Below are 22,091 nucleotides of genomic sequence, written 5' to 3'. Positions count from 1 at the left end.
GGAGCAAAGCGGAATGAGACACTTGCTTTTTGTGTTCTTGCTTTCGTTGTTCTGGGACCAGATGAGCTCCCCACTGATCCCTAAATATCTGTCCCTCCCCAGAGCCGTGAAGACTACGTTCCCAGACAAGAGGAGCTTCATCATCACACGCTCAACCTTTGCGGGATCTGGCAAGTTTGCAGCCCACTGGTTAGGGGACAACACTGCCACCTGGAGCGACCTTCGGTGGTCTATTCCAGGCATGCTTGAGTTCAACCTTTTCGGCATCCCAATGGTGAGTCTCTGCCCCAAGCTCTCTTACGACACCCAATCCCATGACGTTTCCTTCCGATACGTTTTCATTCTGTGAAGCCTGTCAAGGTCTAGAGCTTTAATGTCCATTCTCCACCACTGTCACTGTGCCTCTGATACCCTAGCATCATTGTCTGAACTTCCTTGTGTAAATACAAAGACTGACCCCAATACTTTCCAAATTATTCTTAGTGTGCAACATAGAATAAGTGTGTCAGTCATCTAGTCTACATCAGATGCAGGCATACATGGAACTCACACCTATGTAACCAGCTCCCCAGATGAAGAAGCTTCCCTGCAGCACTGGATAGGCTTTCCATTGCTTGTTCAAACTCAACAGACACATTCATTGAGCTCTTACTATGTTCAAAGTGCTAAATTAAGTATGAATGGCATACAGTAACAAAATATGGAGACATACAAGTAACAAAATGACTTTAGCAAGCTGAGATTAAAAAGAAAAACACCCTCATAGGGCTGTACATATTAATCATCACTGCAGATTCTGAGGAAAAAAATCTTTATTAATTTGATATTAGACAGAGAGAGTTGGGGAGGAAGCCAAGAGATGGTGCCTAAGTTGAGCTGTGGAGATTGGCTAATGAGGGAAGAAAGCTCGTTCTAAGACCTTGGAATAAACAAGCAAATGGAGTGTGAAGAGAGGGACAGGTGTGTCCCTGCGCTCAATGTGGAGAGCTGGAGTGGGGGCTATCTTCTGGAAGGGTATATTGGAACCAGGATTTAAGGGGTGGTAGGAGGGATAGAGAGGAAGCTGTGGGGAGCTTGATGAAGTGAGTGGCATGATCAGAGTTGGGCTTTAGAAAAGTATTATTGGTACTGCTAGCCACTGTCCATAAGAAGTTACGGCGCTCAGGCTCCACTCAACAAAAGGAGTGGGCTGTGGCAGGAAAGGAATCATCTCGCAGTGGCGCGGACCCAGGCTCAGTGCTGATTATTAGCCTTCTGGGTAAAAGATTTGGACAAAGTTCGTTTAGGAAGTTCCTGGTAGAAAGCAACAGCAGGGTGTGGGGTGTGATGAACATGCTGTCTATGTGTCATTACAGGTGGGAGCCGACATATGTGGCTTTGCCTTGGACACATCTGAGGAGCTGTGCAGGCGGTGGATGCAGCTGGGGGCATTTTATCCTTTTTCCCGGAATCACAATGGCCAAGGCTACAAGGTATGTCAGCTGGGAAGTGCATTGGGTGTGCATGGGGACTAGACCTGTTTGTGTTCCCACCGGGAAGTCTGTCGAGGCAGCTTCATAATATAATATTCTTCCTGTGTGTTGATTTGGGTTCCACTTGCCATTAATGCGGACCTGTTTGATCATAAAATGTCCCAATGTCTCTCTCTGGTTGCTCATTTTTGTGTGGATGGCTTCCTTGGGTTCAGATTCTGGAGACACATATTTAAATAAGAACATTAAGAGTCAGTCCAATTATGGTACTCAGCTCAATGTTTAAGCAAAGGGTTCAGAATTCAAGGTTCTACCTGGATGTGGAGACACAGACCTGTAATCCTAGCCATTTTGGAGCTGGAGGCAGGAGGATCAGGAATTACATATTTGCCTGGGCTACCTGGCAAACTTGTCTTCACAATTCCTAATTGGGAAGTGCAGATAGATGCTTAGCTATGTAGGACAATTCAAGGGGTCTCACAGCCTTACATAGCAGCAAGCAGGAAGCTTGCCCTTCTCAAGGCAGCGGGAGGAAGGTACTGTGGAACAGAAGGTCAGATGCCAGGAAGCTGGTGATGACTATCACGCCAGTAAAACAAACATGGAAATCTCAGAAACTGCAAAATAAAAGTGGAAATGATGGGCTCTAAGATGTTTATAAACTTCTGTGCACTCTACCTGCATTGCTTGATTTTGTAACGAGAACAAAGATGGGCAAACATTTCAAAATTATTTAAGATAGCCTCCCAACAGGGCAGTCCTAACGTGCGAACGAGGCACGGCGACTTGTAAGTTGCAATGACAACTTACTCGATGTCATGGTTCTACCCTCCAGCCATGCTACTCAGAGGCAATGTGCAACCGAGGCCCCAGATCATGCGGCATGAAACCCTGGGTTATGCTGCGTGGTACCTGAGGTCCTTCTGCGTGTGCACAGCTTTCCCATAGTCAAGCCACAACTGCAAACGTTTCTTTCCCTTTAGGACCAGGATCCTGCCTCTTTTGGAGCAGATTCGGAGCTGTTGAATTCGTCTAGGCACTACCTTAACATCCGATACACTCTTCTGCCTTACCTCTACACTCTTTTATACTGTGCCCACAGCCGGGGAGACACGGTGGCTAGGCCCCTTGTGCATGAGTAAGTCCTCCCAACGTTCTGTTAATCCAAACTTGGTGATGTTGATTGGGTATAATAGCAGAGTGAAATATAAAGCCACCCAAGCGAGATGTTCGTGTGTGTGTGGTGTGTGTGTGTGTGTGTGTGTGTGTGTGTGTGTGCGTGCGTGCGTGCGTGCGTGCATGTGTGTGTGTGTGCGTGTGTACATAGGCTCAGGTGTTGTAGATCAGTCCCAAGGGTTTGCGTATACTGGGCAAGAGATCTACCACTTACCCCTCCCTTCTCTTTAGCTTAATTTGAAAGATCTGATAAGGAGGCTTTGATGGCCTCTGTATCATGTATATGTATTATGATGCTAGAGTATATGCACTCTGTTCAGACGCTAGGAATATGTGTGCAGTTTGAAAGCAAGCAAGAGTCTCATAAATGATCCTGCAAGTCCATTATTCTTTGCCAGGCGGTTGGAGTCTCTGATCTAACTCAGGAGGTGGTCTCTTGGGTGCCTTTCCTTGTTAAAATAATGCTGTCATGTGTGGTGGATGAGGACCTTAGACACATACCTGCACTCACTCATAATCACTTCTGGGGTAAAAATTTCTCCTCCTGGAATTAATTGTTTAAACACAGATATCCTAAAATAGAAAACCTTAAAATTTTGTATTTCCTGGTTATTATTATTAATTATTATTTTAACTGGTGCAGTTCTTTACTTTTGCTGTGCTTGTGGGTTGGGGTGATGCTGAGGAGTGGACCTCAAGCTTTGCACCTGGTCTGCAAGTACTCTGCCCCAAGCCTTACAGCCAATCCTTCTTAACATGGTCTTTTGTTCTTTCAAGACACGGTTTCCTCTGTGTAGCCCTGGCTGTCCTGGAACCCACTCTGTTCACCAGGCTGGCCTTGAACTCATAGAGATCCGCCTGTCTCTGCCTCCCAGGTGCTGAGACTAAAGGCGTGCACCACCACTTTTTTTTTATTTTTTTTATTTTGAGGCAGGGTCTGTTAAATCTCTTAGGCGGGCCTGCAGCATTCTCTGTAGCTCAGGCAGGACTTGAAGCTTCGATCTTCCTGACCTCCACATAACTGAGATTTCTGGCATCGTGCCGCTAGGTCCAGCCCCAGATCTTTCTTGACAATAAGCTAAAGTCATGAAATTCATAGGTTATTTTACTTATTTTCTGAAAGATACAGCGAACAGCAGTGTAGCCCGAGGGCAGCCTAGCGTAGATACTGGAATAGGAACTTGGGCGTCACCTGGGGGAAACTCAGGAAGGAACATGGGTTGGGAACACAGACCTACATGGGTTGGGAGGAGGTGGGGGCAGGGTAGGTATCACACAGTGATTGTGGGTGTTTCCCAGGTAGCATCCATGCTTTGGTTAGATTGTGGGAGAGATTCCAGGAGCACTGGGCCACCTCTCCATGACCTATCTCTTTGCTCTCTAGGTTCTATGAGGACAGCAATACTTGGGACATAGACCGGCAGTTTCTGTGGGGACCAGGCCTCCTCATCACTCCTGTTCTGGATGAGGCAAGTGTTCTCTCAGTCACAGGCAGGCAGCCTCTGCCTCTGTCCCTGCTCACCACCCCACAAAGCCTCTCTCCCCTTTATTGCAAAAATCTGTGGTTGAGCCACTAGGGAGGAGTATCCAGGGGCATTTTATAGTGGCATATCTGATTCATGTTTTCATCTTTAGAGGCCTCTTTTTCTAGACAAGTTGTCGGCCAGTGTAAAAGCACCAACTGGCCACTTACATTTGGGAATGAGCCTCTGGCTCCTCAGGTCATTATAACCCACGATTCTTGCTCTGAGATGTGGATCCAGGATGAGACAGACCAGCACTCACTCTACAGTCAGTGTGATCAGTGTTGACGATTTTTGCCAGCTAGGTGAGAACGTCGAACCAGGAGAGTTACTGTGTAGGCTTCCCAACTTCAAAAAGTGGGAATTACAACTGCATCTAACAAATGAGCTACAGAGATAATTCAATAATTCACAGAGAGCTGGAATTGTCCCCACAGGGTAATTCATCATCATTTTTATTATTTCTAATTACATTTGTGCCATTTGTGATCCCCGCACCCCAGAATGCCAGGCTATAATTTCTCTTCTCTGTACTAGGAGAAAGGCATAGTTCAGCCGCAGGGTAAAAAAAGACTATGCCCACCTTCTTTGAATACAGCTATGCTAAGACATGTATTTCATGCCCTCAGAGGCTGAGTCATGAGGGTAATTTTTTTTAAATTTAATTTTAGGGTTCAGAGAAAGTGAAAGCATATGTGCCTGATGCCGTCTGGTATGACTATGAGACCGTAAGTAGCTTTCCCTTAAACTCAAGACTATGGCTGCACTGCAGAGAGAGATGTCTCTCTGGAACTGAGAACTGCCATTCTTTCCTAGAGGGTGGTGTCTGTAGTGTTTTCTATAATTTCACAGCACAGTTTGTGTAGAGCAGTCCCGTAACTCAACACACCTCTATTCAGCAATACGAAAAAGACAGATGCAAAGAGCTTCTCGTGAGCAAGCATGAGAGAGCCTGGTGTGGGTGGTTTGAGCTTGGCCAGGAATCAGATGACTAGCTAGGTGTATCAGTTCACGCAATGGATATTAAGCAGGTACAGCCTGGCAAAAGTGTTTTACAAACCCTGAACTGACCTACGTTTTTAGCTTCTTTTGTTCGCCGGTCTGGGTGCAGAGTAGTCCGCTAAATGGAAAAGAGATGTCACTGGAAAGAAGTCAGCATGATGGTGGTCCCAGGAGGTCCACGTGCTATGGGGCCAATGTGTGGGTTTATCTCCCTGCCTTAGGGGGGACAGTTGACATGGAGAAAGCAAAGCATCGAGATGGCCCTCCCTGGAGATAAAATCGGACTTCACCTTCGAGGAGGCTACATCTTCCCCACCCAACAGCCAAACACAACCACAACAGCCAGGTACAGCACGGGGTGTCTTTAAGGGGGCGCACGTCTGGCAAAGGGGAACATTCCTGGGATAGTCTATTGACCAGAGTATGGATGGGAAGGGTGCTAGAGCGAGGTGTGTCCCCTGGAGCTTCACTCGACCTCTACAAGCTTATAACCTAGAGCTGTTCCCTGACCAGTTTTTATCTACTCCCATCCCCAATTCTCTGAATGTGTCAGAACACACTGACAGCTAGAATGCTCAGCCTTCCTGGTTTCCCAAGGCATGTTCAGCCTCGTCACTGAAAGCGTCATGTCTCGGGAAGACTCTTGTGGGCAAGGCTGGTCACATGGCCTCCTCCCTGCCCTGCCCTGGGCGCCTGCCAGTGGCCCTTATAAATTCTCATTACAGACTTCACCTCTTATAACCTTCGCCCTCATTTCCATCCCTCTCACCGAGCTCTTTCCATTTTGTGACTAATGAAAACCCAGCTCCTTGGTAAAGGCTAACAGCTGAACTGTCACATACACCTGCTGGGAGAGGGAAAATCAATTTTCTCCAACAGAGTGACACTGGGTATATCAACCTCTCCAAGACAGGTCTCATGTTCAGGAGTAGTTGAGTAGTTGACCAACATATGATGGGCTCCAGGGTTTTTGTCTTGGTGTGTGTATGTGTGTGTGTGTGTGTGTGTGTGTGTGTGTGTGTGGTTACAGTTTGGTGTTTCTTTATTGGGGGGTGATGGTGTTTTTATTTTGTTTTCTTACCTTTGGGAGATTTTGTTGTATTGGGGTTTTGTTTGTTTTTGAGAAAGAATTTGAAGTTGTGTGGGTGTGGGAGAGGATCTGGGAGGATGTTGGAGAGAGGAAGAATATGGTTAAAGTATATTTAAATTTTAAAATTGTTTCAAATTACACCCCCCACCTACCCCTCCCCACCCCCCACTCCCCCACACCCAGTTAGCCATCTACCAGTGTCACAGACTTTTCTTTACAAGCCCTTGACTCCAGCTCTAGACTCCATCTGCACTCCAATGAGAGCTACATCTTTCTGTCATGTGTCCCTGAATGTATTAGATTGTTTGATTTTTAATATCCTGGGAGCTCTTAGAATTCTGGGAAGCTGGGTTTTCATTGGATTCCATTTATTATCCTAACATTTCAAATTATTGACTTTCCTTGAAGATACATACAGAGACTTGTGTTTTCTCTTTCTCTAATTGTTCACCATCAGGCTGCGTTGCCCAAGCCTGCCCTTCCTAGGACGAGACTGTTCTTGTCCCCTAGCAATCACCTGTTTTGCTGTGTTTAGGCTTCTCACATGTTATCCTTTGCAAAAGGCTACGCATATTTGAAAATTGCTTTATCACAAGCCACATCCATTTTCCATTCCCAGTTACCTTCTCCAAGGTCCAAGCTAAGCTCAGGTAATTCTCTCCAACTCTTCCAGCAGAGTGGTTGCTCCCACTTCCAATATTCCCGCTTTTCTTTCAAGACAAAATAGCAAGTAATCAAATAACGAAAGTGGCCATTCCATATATGACCCTATTGTATATTTTTGCTTTCTCAGAAAAACTGCCTTATGAGGGGAAAGTGTGTCTTTTTCATAGCAACTGATGCTTCTCAGGGCACGAACTCTAAACCTAGCCTTGGCACTGCTGTGGAAGATTTCTCCCTTTTCTAATAATCTGTCTTCCAAATGATTCTTTCAATCACAGTTTTTAAATTATAGCTATTGATTCTGTTGCCACACTTCCTTTACAGGTACTTATAGCCAAGCTTTAGCCTGTCTCCCTCCCCTGTGAGCTATTGGTACTAGAGAGAGAGGGGCCAGGCAATCTTGCCTTTGTGTTTGAAGGGGAATAGAGCTTCTGCTGCTAGTAGCCTTTCCCAATCGAAATTTGATGCAAATGTCTGGCGAAATTCTTTGAGTCCATAGGATTTGGGTCTTGTGTCTCTGTTCCCCTCAGCCGGAAGAACCCCCTTGGCCTGATCGTTGCCCTGGATGAGAACAAAGAAGCCAGAGGAGAACTGTTCTGGGATGATGGGGAGTCGAAGGGTGAGTGCTGTGAGGGGCTGTGGCCATTGTGGACCTGCACATCTGACTCTGTCCCTTCACCCCTGCTGCCCAAGCATCCTCGAGCATCGCCCCAGAGAAATCATCTGCTTCTGGCTGGACTGGTCAGAGGCAATGGTAGATGAACCACGGATGGAGGAGGGCGAGCATCTCTCTGTCTCTGTCTCTGTCTCTCTGCGTCTCTACTTCTTAATTCTCTCCTTGACCCGCCATGTCTAACAGGCTCTCATCTCTTTGTTAAAAGACACATTTTCAAGACCGTTACTGTAATTCACCTTTCACTGTAAATACCTCCCAGCTGAGTCCCTGGGGGAAAACTGTCCACACACCTTGTCAAGGAGGCAGCAAGCACACCATTCCCGATTATGTGCACATAACATTAGCACATTTCCTTTCTTCCTTCCTCCCTCCCTCCCTCCCTCCCTTCCTTCCTTCCTTCCTCTCTCTCTTTCTTTCTCTCCCTCCCTCCTTCCCTCTGTCCCTCCCTTTCTTTCTCCTTATCTCCACTGCACTAACAATTCTCATGAATTTACCTTGGGAAACAGATTCCCATTGATGACTGCCTTGGGAGAACTGCAAAGGATCCTTTCACAGCCAATGGCAGCATTGGCTCTCTAGAACTTGTTCTATGGTTCATAGTCCTTGAACAGATTTTTCCCATTTACCTTTCTACCCGATCCTGAATTCTCCTTCCCCTGTTGATAGGACTGCAGCTCTTTAACCCCTGTGCAAACACAGAGCACACATTGCTTCTCTTTTGCTGTCTTACTTGCTTCCCTTAGAGGAATATGATCCAGATTCATCTCTGCTCTAACAAAGGAGGGCTTCCTTCTTCTTTAATACTAAAGGATACTCCATTTTATACATGCACTGTAATTCTTTTACTCATCCATCTGAGAACTGTTCTGGGATGATGGGGAGTCGAAGGGTGAGTGCTGTGAGGGGCTGTGGCCATTGTGGACCTGCAGGTCTGACTCTGTCCCTTCACCCCTGCTGGCCGTTCTACTGGGACTGAAATACCACCAAGCATCATCGAGCATCCTCCCAGAGAAAGCATGTGTTTCTGCCTGGATTGGTCAGAGGCCATGATAGATGACCACAGTGAAGGAGGGACATCATCTCTCTCTTTTTCTGTGTCTCTCCTTCTGATTCTTATATGAGTGCAGCTCTTTAGCCCCTGTAAAACACAGAGCACACATTGCTTCTCTTGTGCTGTCTTACCTACTTCTCCTAGTGGGACATGATCCAGATTCGTCTCTGCTCTAACAATGGAGGGCTTCCTTCTTCTTTAATACTAAAGGATACTCCATTTTATACATGCACTGTTATTCTTTTACTCGTCCATCTGATAATAGACATGTTTGTTGTTTACCCATCAGTAACCTCTTAGGAGCAAATCCAGGGGAAAGCTTCTTTGATATTCGGCATGGTACTGTGATTTTTAAGTATGACCCCACAATACAAAGGCAACAAAAGCATAAAATAAGTTTGCATAGGCATTATGGAGAAGAGGGTAGACACTCCTTCACAGATTGAAAACAGAACTACCATACAGCACACAAGTCCCGTGTCTGGGTGTGTACCATCCTAAAGAAATGGAAAGCATATGCCACAGAGATGCTGGGACTTCTCCCATTCACTGTGGCGTTGTCTGTACTAGTGAAGGCCCACAAGCAGCCAAATCTATCTGACAGGTGAACGAATAAAGATGTTGTGATACACAGATCAGGTGACATGTTCTTGAGTCATGAAAAGGAAGAGGAACTAGTTTTTAGGAGAGGAAGTTGAAGCTCATCTTGTGTGGTCGCCAGGCCAGCCTGACATCTCTCTCTGCTTTCAGATACTGTGGCCAAGAACACTTACCTCTTTAGTGAATTTTCTGTCTCCAAAGTAAGTGCATATTTTAAGAATATTGTATGGGGTTTTGTCTGAAGATGTGTGTGTGTGTGTGTGTGTGTGTGTGTGTGTGTGTGATCTGCTGTATGCATGTAACTGTATTTATTTAAATACCAGCATCTATGTGTGAATATATTGTTATTTATGACTTAATTCATAATAATTACATCAGCGATAGTTATTGAAAAGAGTCAACAGTAAAAATAAAATTAGCTAGTGTTGTTATGATTCTCTAAAATGTCTGTCTGTTTCCTCATCTCTCTCAGTTGGCATTATAAAAATAAATTTGTTCCTCCATTAGCACATATTAGCAGAGGAAGCTGAGAGACCTTTAGAGAAGGTTGAAGGTATAGTCTAGCATGGGGTATTTGAGGAGCTAGGGAAACTGTTTATAATTTGTTCATAACTATGCTTGATGTGTTTCAGAACCGTTTGAATGTGACAATTTCAAGTGCAAACTACACCGATCCCAATAACTTAGAATTCCAGGAAATTAAAATCCTTGGGACAGAGGCAATTTACAATGTTAGAGTCAAACAGAATGGTGTCCTTAGTCAAATGTCTCCTCGAATCACTTACAATTCAACCCTGAAGGTAAGAATTCACAAACTTCCATGGTATCTTGATGTCACTTCTTGCTAAGATTACATGGGTCGTTGAAGGCCCAGAGCACACCTGAACCCTGATGGTGACGTCAGAGTGCGCCGGAGGAAAGTAACAATCAGAGATAGTCTGAGGCACAGGACCCCAGTTTTCCCGTCCTCCTCACTCTCTGTGTTTGGTTTTCTCTAACTGGATCTGGGAACAAGATCCGAGGAACAGGATCTGAAAGCTGACAGCTTGTGCTTGAAGGTGGAGGTAGAGATAGGGGCCCTGTGACTAAAACATTTAAATTGCTTTTATTCACTTAATTTTTAATGTTTCCTTCTTTTTGTTAAGCTCTACTGAGAATAGTGTGTGTTCTCTAGCATATACTTTTGCAAGATATATTTTATGCAAAAGTCGATGGTGCTAACTAACTGAGATGGTGATTAGAAAGTGGTATTCTGGCATCTGTAGTGATATCCAGCCTTCCTGTATGACTTGTATTCCATCCCTCAGTTCCTCATTACTGCGAGGAACTTTTCCAAGTCTGTTCTCACCATTGGGGGTGCTCACAGAACTGGAGCTGTCCAATCAGCACCGATGAGCATCTATCTTTCAGATTAGGGAAATGAATCAACTGAGGCTTCTAAATGGCACCCTGATGATATTTGACCTCTTGCCATCACGTTATGCACAGAAGGAACATACATTATGAAGTTATAAATAAAGGATTTTTGTGTTTGGTTGTGTCTGTGGCAACATGTAAGGCAGCTGGCAGATGCTCATGTGAAAATAAGCTCTGTTCTTAACAGAAAATGAAATATTAACATGTCAACAAGAACTCTCTATTGTTTGAGTCAGGGCGGTGAGAGGTACAAGTCACATACATGAAAATGTATGAAAGAATTAAGGCGTCTAAATGCACATTTATAAAATGGTCTTATTTGACATAAGGCTTAATGCAGTAGCTGGGGTCAGCTTTTTGGAGGAGGCATGGATAGAACAGGACCTGGAAAGACAGAGTTTCCTGGAGATGGAGAGATGTCTCAGCAGTTAATAGCACTGGATGTTCTTCTAGGGGTCCTAGGTTTGGTTCCCAGAACACACATGTTGACTCACAAACATCTCTAACTCCAGTTCTGGGGGATCGAAGGCTACTTCTGGCTTCTGTGGCTACACCCATAATGCACAGATGTATGTGCAGGAAAAACATCCATACACAAAAAATGAGGTTGGGCCATCAGATCCTTGTGACGAGAAGTCTGAGATGGCAGATTGGAGATTTTTTTCCCCATCCTCAATGATTAGAAGTTCAAAGTTGAAAACTTTTTGGAATTGATCCAGCAGTTGAGCTTTGTTAAAACTAAGGTGTGCCTTATTTATTGGCTGGGAGTGCATGGATCTAGTCACAATGCTCTTATTGTAGAGAGATAAATAGGAAAAAATAGGCAAAGAAAAGAGAATTGTATAAAGAGGAAGGCAGAGATAAAGTTGAAGGAGTAGACTCCTCTAGCAAGAAAGAAATCCTGGTCCAGCAGGTGAACTCAAATGTACTTTTCTCACTATGAAAATACTACAGTCATTAAAACTTCAATTATTAATTGCAAAGACCAGATATTTGAACCAGAAATACAAAAAATAGCACATTTCATATTAATAAGACAGCTAGTAATGTGTTCAGAAAGGGCTTTGTTTTCTTAGACTGTGTTTCTCATGATGATGCTCTCCATGTTGAGCTATTCTTGACAGCGCTCAGAACTCTTATATTATCAGTTTTTAACTCCATGCCTGGATAAGGTCTCATTAACTTTAGCAGTACAGTGGGACCAGATTAGAGAGGGTCTTGGGAACCCAACTAAGAAAGTCATATTGAGTTCTTTAAGGTTCCGACAATGATCCTTGAATCAGGCCCTTATTGGAGGCTGGAGTGGAGTGTGGGGATTGGCAGGACAGAACAGACAGGGTATTGCCTACCAGAAAGACATTGAAAAAAAGGTGATCTCAAACAAGAAAGTGATGTTATGCTCCAGATACACGAATGCATCAGTCATGTAGGTGCTGTGTAAGAAACTTCAAACAAGTATTCGGACAGAAGGCTGCAGCAGTTGAAAGCAAATGCAGTATATGTAGCTTCAAATTTGGGTTTCTGGCCTTGGGATGTGATGAGGCTTGGATGCTGGACATGAAAGTCTATATAATTAAATTTTCTGCTCTCCAATCTTACACTCAGTTGATAAATCTTAAACCAAGGTAACTGAGAACATTTGTGTAAGATTCCAGTTCTCTAGGCATTCCACAGGAAAGGGTCATGATATGAGAAAAATACCTTATTTTGGGAATAGAAGGAGAAAGCCTTTCTGATAAAATGAATAGGGTCAAGTAATCCGGGGAAGGAAGGAAAAAACAGAACAAACAAACAAACAAACAAACAAAAAAACCCACAAAAAGTGATTACAGCACATTTTTTTCTTTTTCTACAATGTAAGGTTTCAATAGAATCAAACTGTAATGTGCTCATTAATCGTGAAAAGCAGGGCAATGAATGACATTTATACATAATTTCTGTTAAAAATGGACGGGGGTGATCAGGTCTGTCAAGACCTTTGTCCTGAGGTTGACTTTGCATTGCTTCAGGTTGCCACCATCACAGACATCCATCTCGCGCTGGGAGAAGCGTACACAGTTGAGTGGAGCAATGTGATAGACCAGGAGAAGATAGACTGCTATCCAGATGAGCATGGAGCTTCTGAAGCCAACTGCACTGCCCGTGGCTGCGTCTGGGAGGTGAGCTGGCTGAGGATGTGCATATAAACTGCAGCCCTGGAAACACAGCCTACAGTGGCTTTAGCACAGCCCTGGGCCCCCGGATTTATTAAAATCCATGGAAAGCAAAGACTCCAGATGAGCCTGATTTGGGGTGAGGAGTGGAGAGGTTAAGAGTGGGATGTTTTCAGTGTTGTTTGGAGTGGAGTCATGCTTATTTTAACCTTTATAGGCATGACTGGATGAAGTGATGGTGTCTCCACATAAATTGACTTTTCTATCTACTTAACAACTAGATCCATGCTGATGTAGGATATCGACTCTCTTTTCAGGAATCTGACATTTCTGGCGTCCCTTATTGCTACATTGTCAATGACCTGTACTCAGTCAGCAATGTTCAGTATCACGAGAATGAGGCCACAGCCAGCATCTCCTTGAAGGATTCTCCTTACAGCCATGCCTTCCCCTCCACACCCGTGAACCAGCTGCAACTGCGCGTGATCTACCACAAGAATGAGATGCTGCAGTTTAAGGTGAACACAGCGTGTGCAGTCAGGCATTCACAGGGATTTTCCAGTGCCGTCACCCTTTGCAACCTTTGTTAAAACATCCCCCAAAAAGTTTTATTTGTTTATTTATTTATTTATTGTAAAATCGTGTAGAACATCATTTGATGAAGAGAATTATTAGATGAACCTCTCCTAATTTCAAATTAGAGAGAAACACATGGGTCTGAGCAATAGTTTAGGAGAACAAACCATGGAGATGTAGCAGAGGAGGCTACTTGGAAGGTTGGGCAGTTGTGGATGAGTTGGCCTATGGATAAGATGGGAGATGGGCAACAGGGGATGTGTTTGAGACCTTGAGACCATCTTGGTCATTCAAATCAACTACAAGATGGACATGACTTGAAGAATGACTATTAGGTTCATAGCTCACAAATGTGTGCATATGGTTAGTAATGATAATGGAAATCAGAGAGCTGATAAGATATATGATTGACAATATATTAGGAGGGTGTGGATTTGAATAACAATTGGAGACATATTTGAAATACTCATGAAAGCGATTCCTTTTCCTTCCATGTTTAAGTAAACAAAGGGACTAGAGATAGACTGGCTGTCGTCTTGCTTGTTTCAGCATTAAACTGTTAGCTGCTCCAAAACAGGGGTCTGTCTTCTGCCATGGTGGTCCTGGAATCCCACACATGGGCGGGAATGTAGAGAGCACTCCAGTACTGTTGGAAGAGTCCAAGGCAGTGGTCACGGCAGAGTGGCTTTGTCTACACTGCTCTTAGGATCTGAGCTCAGTGTGGGCTTGTGTTCTCCATCTTGTGACATGATGTCTTGTGTTTGTCCTCACCAGAATGGCGCTGGTTGGCTGTGTGGCCTCAGCTGTCACTCACTAACCATGCAGTCATGCTGTAGCTCTTTCCAGCATACGTCTTTCTTCACCACAATCACTGGTTGCCAGTTTTGTGATTGGTTTATGGCTGCTTAACTTTAAAGACTCGGCCTGAGTTTCTTCCCTGAAACTGCCTCACTGCCCCTTCCCTGTAACAGAAAGCCCTTCTGCAGAGTTTACTTTAGCTCGCATCCCTCAGGAGTGCTGAGCTCTTCTTTCCTACTTCCCATGGACGCCTAAGCTTGTCACCACACTGTCCTAGGCTTATTCAGCTCCTATCTCAACTGTTTGCTATTGTGTCTGTAATAGACTGTGGATCCTTAATTATTCTGCTTTATTTCATTTTCAGAAGGGTTGCTTTTCATTAGAGAAACTTAGTCCCCCACTCCCATATCACAATTTTCAGGTCTCCTCACACTCATACATCCAACGACAAAACAATGCATCATATGTTTAAAAATACCAATTCAGAATGAAATTTCCATGTAGAAAGTGGTGTTGACATGGATGAAGGAATGTTCTAGAGCTCATGGAGACGTGTGTTGGTTAAGTCCTCTATTGTGAAGTAAAAAAACCAAACACACAGCCTGTAAACTCTGTCAAACACACTAAGAGTGTGCTGAGGTATTCATTTCTCTGTGGAGTACAATTCATGTCTAAAGTGTTCTTTTGAAATGACAGCTAACTGTGAACATTTGCAATATTGGTGTGATACTTTCGCATTTTTACACATTACAGATTGATCAATTCAATATCCTTAGGATATCTGGTGGTCAATCCTCTAATACCTTGTGTGGTAGAAATTAAGCATCTTTAATCAGAAATTTTTAATTAATTAATTTTCTTAATTATGCAATTATATTCTTCATTGTGCAATATGGTTAATTATGATCACTGTCAACATGCTCGGAAAATGTCATAAAGTATGAGCCATAATTCTGTCTTTTCATGAAACGATTTCTTCTGGTTTAGATCTACGATCCCAACCACAGTCGGTACGAGGTCCCGGTGCCTCTGAACATCCCCAGTGCTCCATCCAGCACCCCAGACGGCCGTCTCTATGATGTCCTCATCAAGGAGAACCCATTTGGGATTGAAATTCGCAGGAAGAGTACAGGCTCTGTCATGTATGTGGGTCCTGGTCTGACTCAGACTCCCTGCTTTCCAAAACATTCCTCACAAGTTCCACTGTCCTTGAAGACACCTGGTTCAGAGCATCAGATGCCCCCATTGAAATTCATGATGTATTAGTTATCTTCTACAAGGTGTACAAGAGTTTATTAAACTATGTGTTCAGTGGGTTAGAGTCCATGATGGCAAAATGGATGCAGGCAGCAGACAGGCCAGCAGGAACAGCTGGAAGTTCACACCTCAAACTACAAATAGGAAAAAGAAGTCAAACGGAATAGTGTGATCCTCTGAACTCCAAAGCCAATCCCCAGAGACCCACTTCCTCCACCAAGGCCACACCTCCCAATAGTTCCCAAATAGTGACCAAATGGGGACCAATATTGAAATACCTGGGGTATTTCATCTAACTGCCACACATGAGGAAGTGGTTTCTGTCCTTAGAGGACATATTTAGACTCTCAGAGTGATTGCTAAGGCAGTTGCAGATTCATGGGAATTATTGAAGAAGGATTTACTGAATTTTTTCTGTACATTAGGTTAGCTTCTGGCACTGTGATCATAGATAGGTGTTACATAGACTAAGTTACATTATACTATGTAGAGGAATTCGATACAGGGACAACTGGTGTGTTGGTAAAATCAGGGGAAAATCATCATATTTGCTGATTTGGATACCATGACCTGAGTTTGTATCTCCGAGGAAGAGGTGATGTTTGAAATGGAAACAGTATTTGAAGAAGTCCCACAGGGAGTTCTGGGTAACGGAACATTTGTGATAGAATGATATGTCAAGCGCTGGGGGGAAATTTATCAGTTATAATAGAGAGAGTCCCCCGAGGTAATGACAAGTATAGACGTTGGAGACGAAGCAGGTATGTTAGGTGTGATTTGGAACAGGAACAGCCCTGGAGGGTCCTCAGATTCTCTCAGGAGAGACGAGGAAGCATGTGAGCAGGAGTGTGAGGTGGTGTGAGGTACTCATCTCACAACCATGGAAACATGTAGGAAGTGGACCACCAGGGGTCTTCAGGAGCAGAAGGCATGGCGAGTTTGGAGAGGTGAGGTGAAGAAAGTGATTGGATTTGTTATGTGGACAACAGCAGAGGGAAGCAATGATCAGTGTAGAAGAGTTAATGGCGACTCATTCCTTTAGCAATGGTGGTTATTTAGCCACTAGTCTTCCTTGTTTTGTTGGGGGAGACTTCACCTGTAACAGTGTGTGAAAATGGAGGGCTCTGTTGTCCTCACAAAGGCAGCTCTTGTAACCTACTGGGATGCTGATTTTCTCTGGTAAATGTCCCTTCTCCATCTGCAGCTGGGACTCTCAGCTCCCGGGCTTCACCTTCAATGACATGTTCATCCGCATCTCCACCCGCCTGCCCTCCACACACATCTATGGCTTTGGGGAAACTGAGCACACAACCTTCAAGATTGACTTGAACTGGCACACGTGGGGCATGTTTTCCAGGGATGAGCCCCCGGGGGTAAGGACAGTGCGTGTGTCTGTGTTCTGTCCCCTCCGTCCACGCTGTGTGTCTTCTGCTTCTTCTTTCCACACTCCATGTGATTGTTGTCTTCCATTGCAAGGCATATGGAGAAATTTAAGTTCCCTTTTCTCTTGACTTAATGCAGCAATCCAGTTTCTGTTGAGTTTCTTCCGTGCATGCAGTCAGCCTCCTAACCCCTTTTCCCTGTTCCTCTCAGTACAAGAAGAATTCCTATGGTGTCCACCCTTACTACATGGGGCTGGAGAAGGATGGCAACACCCATGGAGTCCTCCTGATGAACAGCAATGCCATGGGTAGGATGAACCTGCTCACATTGTGTACCAGTCATTCTTGAATTGCTCTATCATATAGCTTTGACACAGCTGTCAGTATTGAAAAAATTGTACTCCTTGTGGATTGGTTTCTCTTTCATTGACCCTTTATGCATGCCCAACTTTAATTTGTAATGCAGCTAGTGAGAGCTTTCATATTTCTCGTTCAAGTCTGTATGCACCTACTCCAGAATATCTGCAGTGAATGTCTTACAATTGAAGGGAGAACGTGTGAATTCCGGGTTAATATTCTCAACCCGAGGTGATTCAGCATGACGTCATTTTCTTGTGTTTTCAGATGTGTCATTCCAGCCTCTGCCTGCCCTGACATACAGAACCACAGGGGGCATTCTGGACTTCTATGTGTTCCTGGGCCCAACTCCAGAGCTCGTCACTCAGCAATACACTGAGGTAGGAAGGAATGTACTGCGTGCATGTGCATGCGTGTGTGTGCATGTTCATGTGGGTGCGTATACATGCACTCGTAATGTGTTCCAACCCTGCTATACAGGATTGCCATATACTGTAACTCATAAGGTACCTGGATTTAATGATCTTACTCAGGAGAAGTTATGGAATATGGGAGAGTAGATATGTAACAGGAATAAATAAAAGACCCAGAGGCTGATATTGGGGTTTAAACTTCAAGTTCAATATCAGAAAAGCAAAGCAGTTCATCTCTACATCAGGCTGAATGGGCTGGTCCTGTCTCCACAAGCTCTCACCAAGCCTCAGACTGTAATCCTCCCTCAGTGTGACTGGAAAATGAATTTCTCATACTCAGACCTCTTCTGTCTAATATACTTTTCTCATGTTGGGATTACAGGTGTGAGCTATAATGCTCTTTTAGAGTGGTTCACTCTTGTGTAGATCTTGATGGCCTTGGACTCACAGAGATCTATCTATCTCTTAATCCTGAGTCCTAGGGTTAAAGGTGTGCACCACCACCTCCCAGCTTCTGGCTGCTGGGACTAAAGGTGTGAAACACCACTGCCTGATCTTAGAGTTTGAGGCTGACTTTGCTTTTCTGAATCCTCACTCAAGCTTTAATACATCATAAATAATATATCACCACATGGATATATTCCTATAACTATTAAGTTATGTTTTCTCCATGTATTGCAGTGAATCAAGTAGTTGTGGTAACTATTGGTGGGACTAGTGTGGTGGTGGAGCTGGGGTTGTAGAGATGATGCGGTGAGGGATGGTGGTAATGAATGTGTGGGTAGCACTGTTGTGAAAGTGACTGTGAGGACGGATTCAGTTGGGGTGATAATGGTGGGGAGGAAGATAGGGCACAAGGTGATCATGAAAATGAGTGTAGTGAGTTGATATTGGGGTCTGAGAGAGTGATGTCATGATGGTGATGGTGGCAGTAGATATGATAGTTGTGGCAGTAGTAGTTTTGGTAATGATGACTATGTCTGTGGTGGCAATGGGAGTTACCATGATGGCAAATACTGCATCATGACATTGTCATGGTGCCTGAGACAATGACTGTTCTTCTGGTGCTGGTGCTGGTGGTGGGAGTCATGGTCATGGGGAATGCTAGCATTGCTGGTGATACCCACAAACACGTATGGAATATCTACGGTGTCTATTACTCAGTGAAAGCCAGAGGACGTCACATGTCCTAAGTTACTCAGTCAAATGACAGGAGAAAGCGCTTACTCTTCAGCTCTGAAGTAGAAATGAAGAAACAAGCACAGAACTGTCCCATGACTGCCCAAGGGCACACAGTCAGCAAGCCTGTATTCTAAGTTAGTTATATCCCTTTTTGTTGTGTGTTTTTGGTATCTCAATTATGCCTGCAGGCATCTGAATCAAAACAGGTTTTGCAGAATTCCTGGAAAGTGTGCTATGAGATGCAATAGTGAGTCCTGGGAGCTCCACACACCCCCCTACTTAGTCTCTGGGCTTGAATTTGATGTCTTATTTGTGGAAAATATTCTGACTTCATCTCTAACTTCCAACGAGCTTCTCTTCTACCATTGTAACACTTTCTGTTTTCTAGCTGATTGGTCGGCCAGTGATGGTGCCTTACTGGTCCCTGGGATTCCAGCTGTGTCGCTATGGATATGAGAATGATGGTGAGATCGCCAGCTTGTATGATGACATGGTGACTAAAAGGATCCCCTATGTACGTACATCTGTTGAGGATTTGTTTGTCAGATTTAAGTGTGGATTTGAAAGGATACACTGTGCTTTCTCATGTCATGTCACACTGAGCCTAGAGCATCCATAGTGATCCAGGGGAGACCGTTGCCCTCATAACGGTGATGGCTTAGACTAACACAGAGGAGCTAAGCCTGGTTCGCGGGTGCTGTCTCCTGTGCCAGGCTTTCCTCTGCTTCTTGACTGACTTCAAGATATTTGTCTATACTGTCCTTACTGACATGTTAATAAAATACCACTCCACGTTAGTTTTGCTTAGAGCTAACGTTACCTAAACTCAGCAAAATCATTCCCTATGAGGACAGCTTTCTTGAGGCTGGCAGGCACAATGCTCCCTGAGCTTTGAGCCTCTCAATGCCTCCATGCTGGAATCCTGTATTGAGTTAGTAGTGGAATCCAATACAGAAAAAGCGAACTTCACTACAAGCCAGAGGTCCAATAATCAGAAACCAGGTTGTTAATATTTGTGTTTGTCTTTTACTTATTGTTCTGTGTTGCATTAATGCAAAGCACTTTCTGTGTAACAGTGGTTCTCAATTTGAGACTATTTTTGGGAGGGAGTCAAACAACACTTTCACAGGGTAGCCCCAGATCATTGGGAAACACGGGTATTTAGATTATAATCTGTTTCATTGCAAAATCCCAGTTATGAATTATCAAGGTAAACATCCCTGGTTGGGCGTTACTGCACCATGAGAACTGTACTAAGGGTCCCAGCATTAGGGAGGTTGGGAACCACTGTTGTAACAGAGCATCTCACTGAAATTTCTGTGTTTGATCACCTCCCACAGTGGGTCCCCTATAGTGAGGGCTGGTTTGGTTTTAATTCTTTATAGGAGACCTATGATCCCTGTCATATTAGGACTGAATGCTTGACATTATTTTTTATGAACAAACATCATCGATTTCAGGACACACTCATAGAGAGAGCCAAAGCACTTTTTCCTGGAGCTTGTTTTTATATTATTTTTTATCTTCTATTTTTTTACAGCAACTTTTAAGATACTCATCTTACACATTTTGTTGATGTTGAAATGGTTTTTTTTTTCTGTTTCTGAGTGAAATTTTAAAAAATCAGTTCAATATCCACAGCTACAATATGTCATAAATAGAAGTTTAAATTCTGGATTCAAGGTGTGGGAATTGCTGAGTCTGAGGTTTCCAGGCAGCTGCCATACTTTCTTATATCATCCCAGGACGTGCAGTACTCAGACATCGACTACATGGAGAGGCAGCTGGACTTCACCCTCAGCCCCAAGTTCTCTGGGTTTCCAGCCCTGATCGATCGCATGAAGCGTGATGGGATGCGGGTCATCCTCATTCTGGTTAGTCCTTGTGTGAAAGTGTAGGCAGTACTTTAGACAATGGGTGGGCCTGTGTGGGGATTGCCTCAGGATGTCTGTCCTTTCTGGTATCCAGAGAGAAATGAACGTGTGATCAGTAGAGCTGCATTTCTTGGGATTCACAGAGTCACTGTAGTACCAGTTGCAATTGGGGACTTTACTTTTTCTACCCCATCTTTGGTCTTAATCTTCCATGTGCCTTCTGCTCTGGTTTCAGGACCCAGCTATTTCTGGCAACGAGACAGAGCCCTACCCTGCCTTCACCCGAGGTGTACAGGATGACGTCTTCATCAGATTTCCCAATAATGGAGACATTGTCTGGGGAAAGGTATGATCTGGGCATTGATCCAGGAATCCTCACCCTGGGCCAGAGCCACTGTCAGTGCCCTTTGGGAATATTGAGTTTGTGCCTGTTATGTTATGTTTGCCTTCTAGAGCTGTGGTTTTCTTTTGCTTTTGTTTTCATTTAACATCTGCTGATATGCTTAAGGGCTTTCTGAGATCTATTCTCTGTAGGTCAATCCTACCTGGCAACTATTAGTCCTAGATCCTTTGCTTTTGGTTTTCAAGGAAACTTTTTGTATGAAAATTTGTTCAGTATATTGTTGATAAACCTTTTCTCTCCATAGGTCTGGCCTGATTACCCTGGTATTGTGGTGAACTCCTCTCTAGACTGGGACAGTCAAGTAGAGGTAAAGGCCCTTGTGGATGTTGGTTGTAGTCAGGGTTGCCAGGAAGAGATAGTCATGTCTAGGGAACTAGATGTGTCTACTTTTATGATAAACACATGTGAGAATCACTTAGGAGGATTGTTTCTCCTGTCAGTCTGAGATTCTTTATTTTATGAGTAACAGTGTTTTCCTTCAAGGTGTGATGTTGGTATTATTGGACATGGGGCTTAAGACTCGGTGTGCTCAAGTCTCCAGTAATAGTTTTTTCTTGTCACAAAGGCAATTTCAAATCTAAAGTGGTCAATCCCTAAGGTCTATGAACTCAACTAGATTCTGGCTCCAAGAGTGCTATCACTTCTTTCTATAAAACAGTTTCCAATGTTTGTCCTCAGTTGTAGCATCTTTTTTCTCTGTGCATATTTATGTTCATATTTAGGCTCTTCCATATTCTCACATTAATCTGGAGCCAACTTACCATCCTTCACTGGGCCTCTAGACTTTGCTTTTACTTTTATTTGTAGTCTGATATTATTAACTTTCTTTCTTCTATGAATAGGCTTTTCATTTTAATGGAACCAAGCAATCTATGTTTCAGCCCAACTTTTTCTCATCTTCATCTACGTTTGTTGTTTGGGTGAATAAATTTGTTGACACAACTGTCAATAGAAGCATCAGGCCCTCCTCTTGCTAAGATGTTTATCTGAAGCAATGAGACAGCCTGTTCATTTAAAGGTCTGGGTC

At 43.9% G+C, this 22,091-nt stretch overlaps 1 protein-coding gene across 1 annotated transcript in view; it reads left to right on the top strand.

Moving 5' to 3' along the window:
• LOC127214238 (maltase-glucoamylase-like) overlaps positions 1-22,091 on the top strand; it is a 115,707-nt gene that overhangs the window by 35,861 nt on the left and 57,755 nt on the right. Inside the window, 19 exon segments of the mRNA XM_051174634.1 lie at positions 103-274; positions 1,356-1,472; positions 2,456-2,610; positions 4,033-4,117; positions 4,843-4,899; positions 5,395-5,519; positions 7,457-7,545; positions 9,404-9,453; positions 9,886-10,053; positions 12,679-12,828; positions 13,140-13,340; positions 15,184-15,338; positions 16,658-16,826; positions 17,047-17,143; positions 17,460-17,572; positions 19,176-19,301; positions 20,533-20,661; positions 20,897-21,007; positions 21,309-21,371. Coding sequence (XP_051030591.1) covers positions 103-274; positions 1,356-1,472; positions 2,456-2,610; positions 4,033-4,117; positions 4,843-4,899; positions 5,395-5,519; positions 7,457-7,545; positions 9,404-9,453; positions 9,886-10,053; positions 12,679-12,828; positions 13,140-13,340; positions 15,184-15,338; positions 16,658-16,826; positions 17,047-17,143; positions 17,460-17,572; positions 19,176-19,301; positions 20,533-20,661; positions 20,897-21,007; positions 21,309-21,371 — 2,332 coding nt within the window.

The sequence above is a fragment of the Phodopus roborovskii genome, unplaced genomic scaffold (genome assembly GCF_943737965.1).
Source record: "Phodopus roborovskii unplaced genomic scaffold, PHOROB, whole genome shotgun sequence".
Taxonomy (NCBI): Eukaryota; Metazoa; Chordata; class Mammalia; order Rodentia; family Cricetidae; genus Phodopus; species Phodopus roborovskii.
The sequence above is the reverse complement of the archived record's forward strand: the minus strand, read 5'-3'. Positions and strand labels throughout refer to the sequence as shown.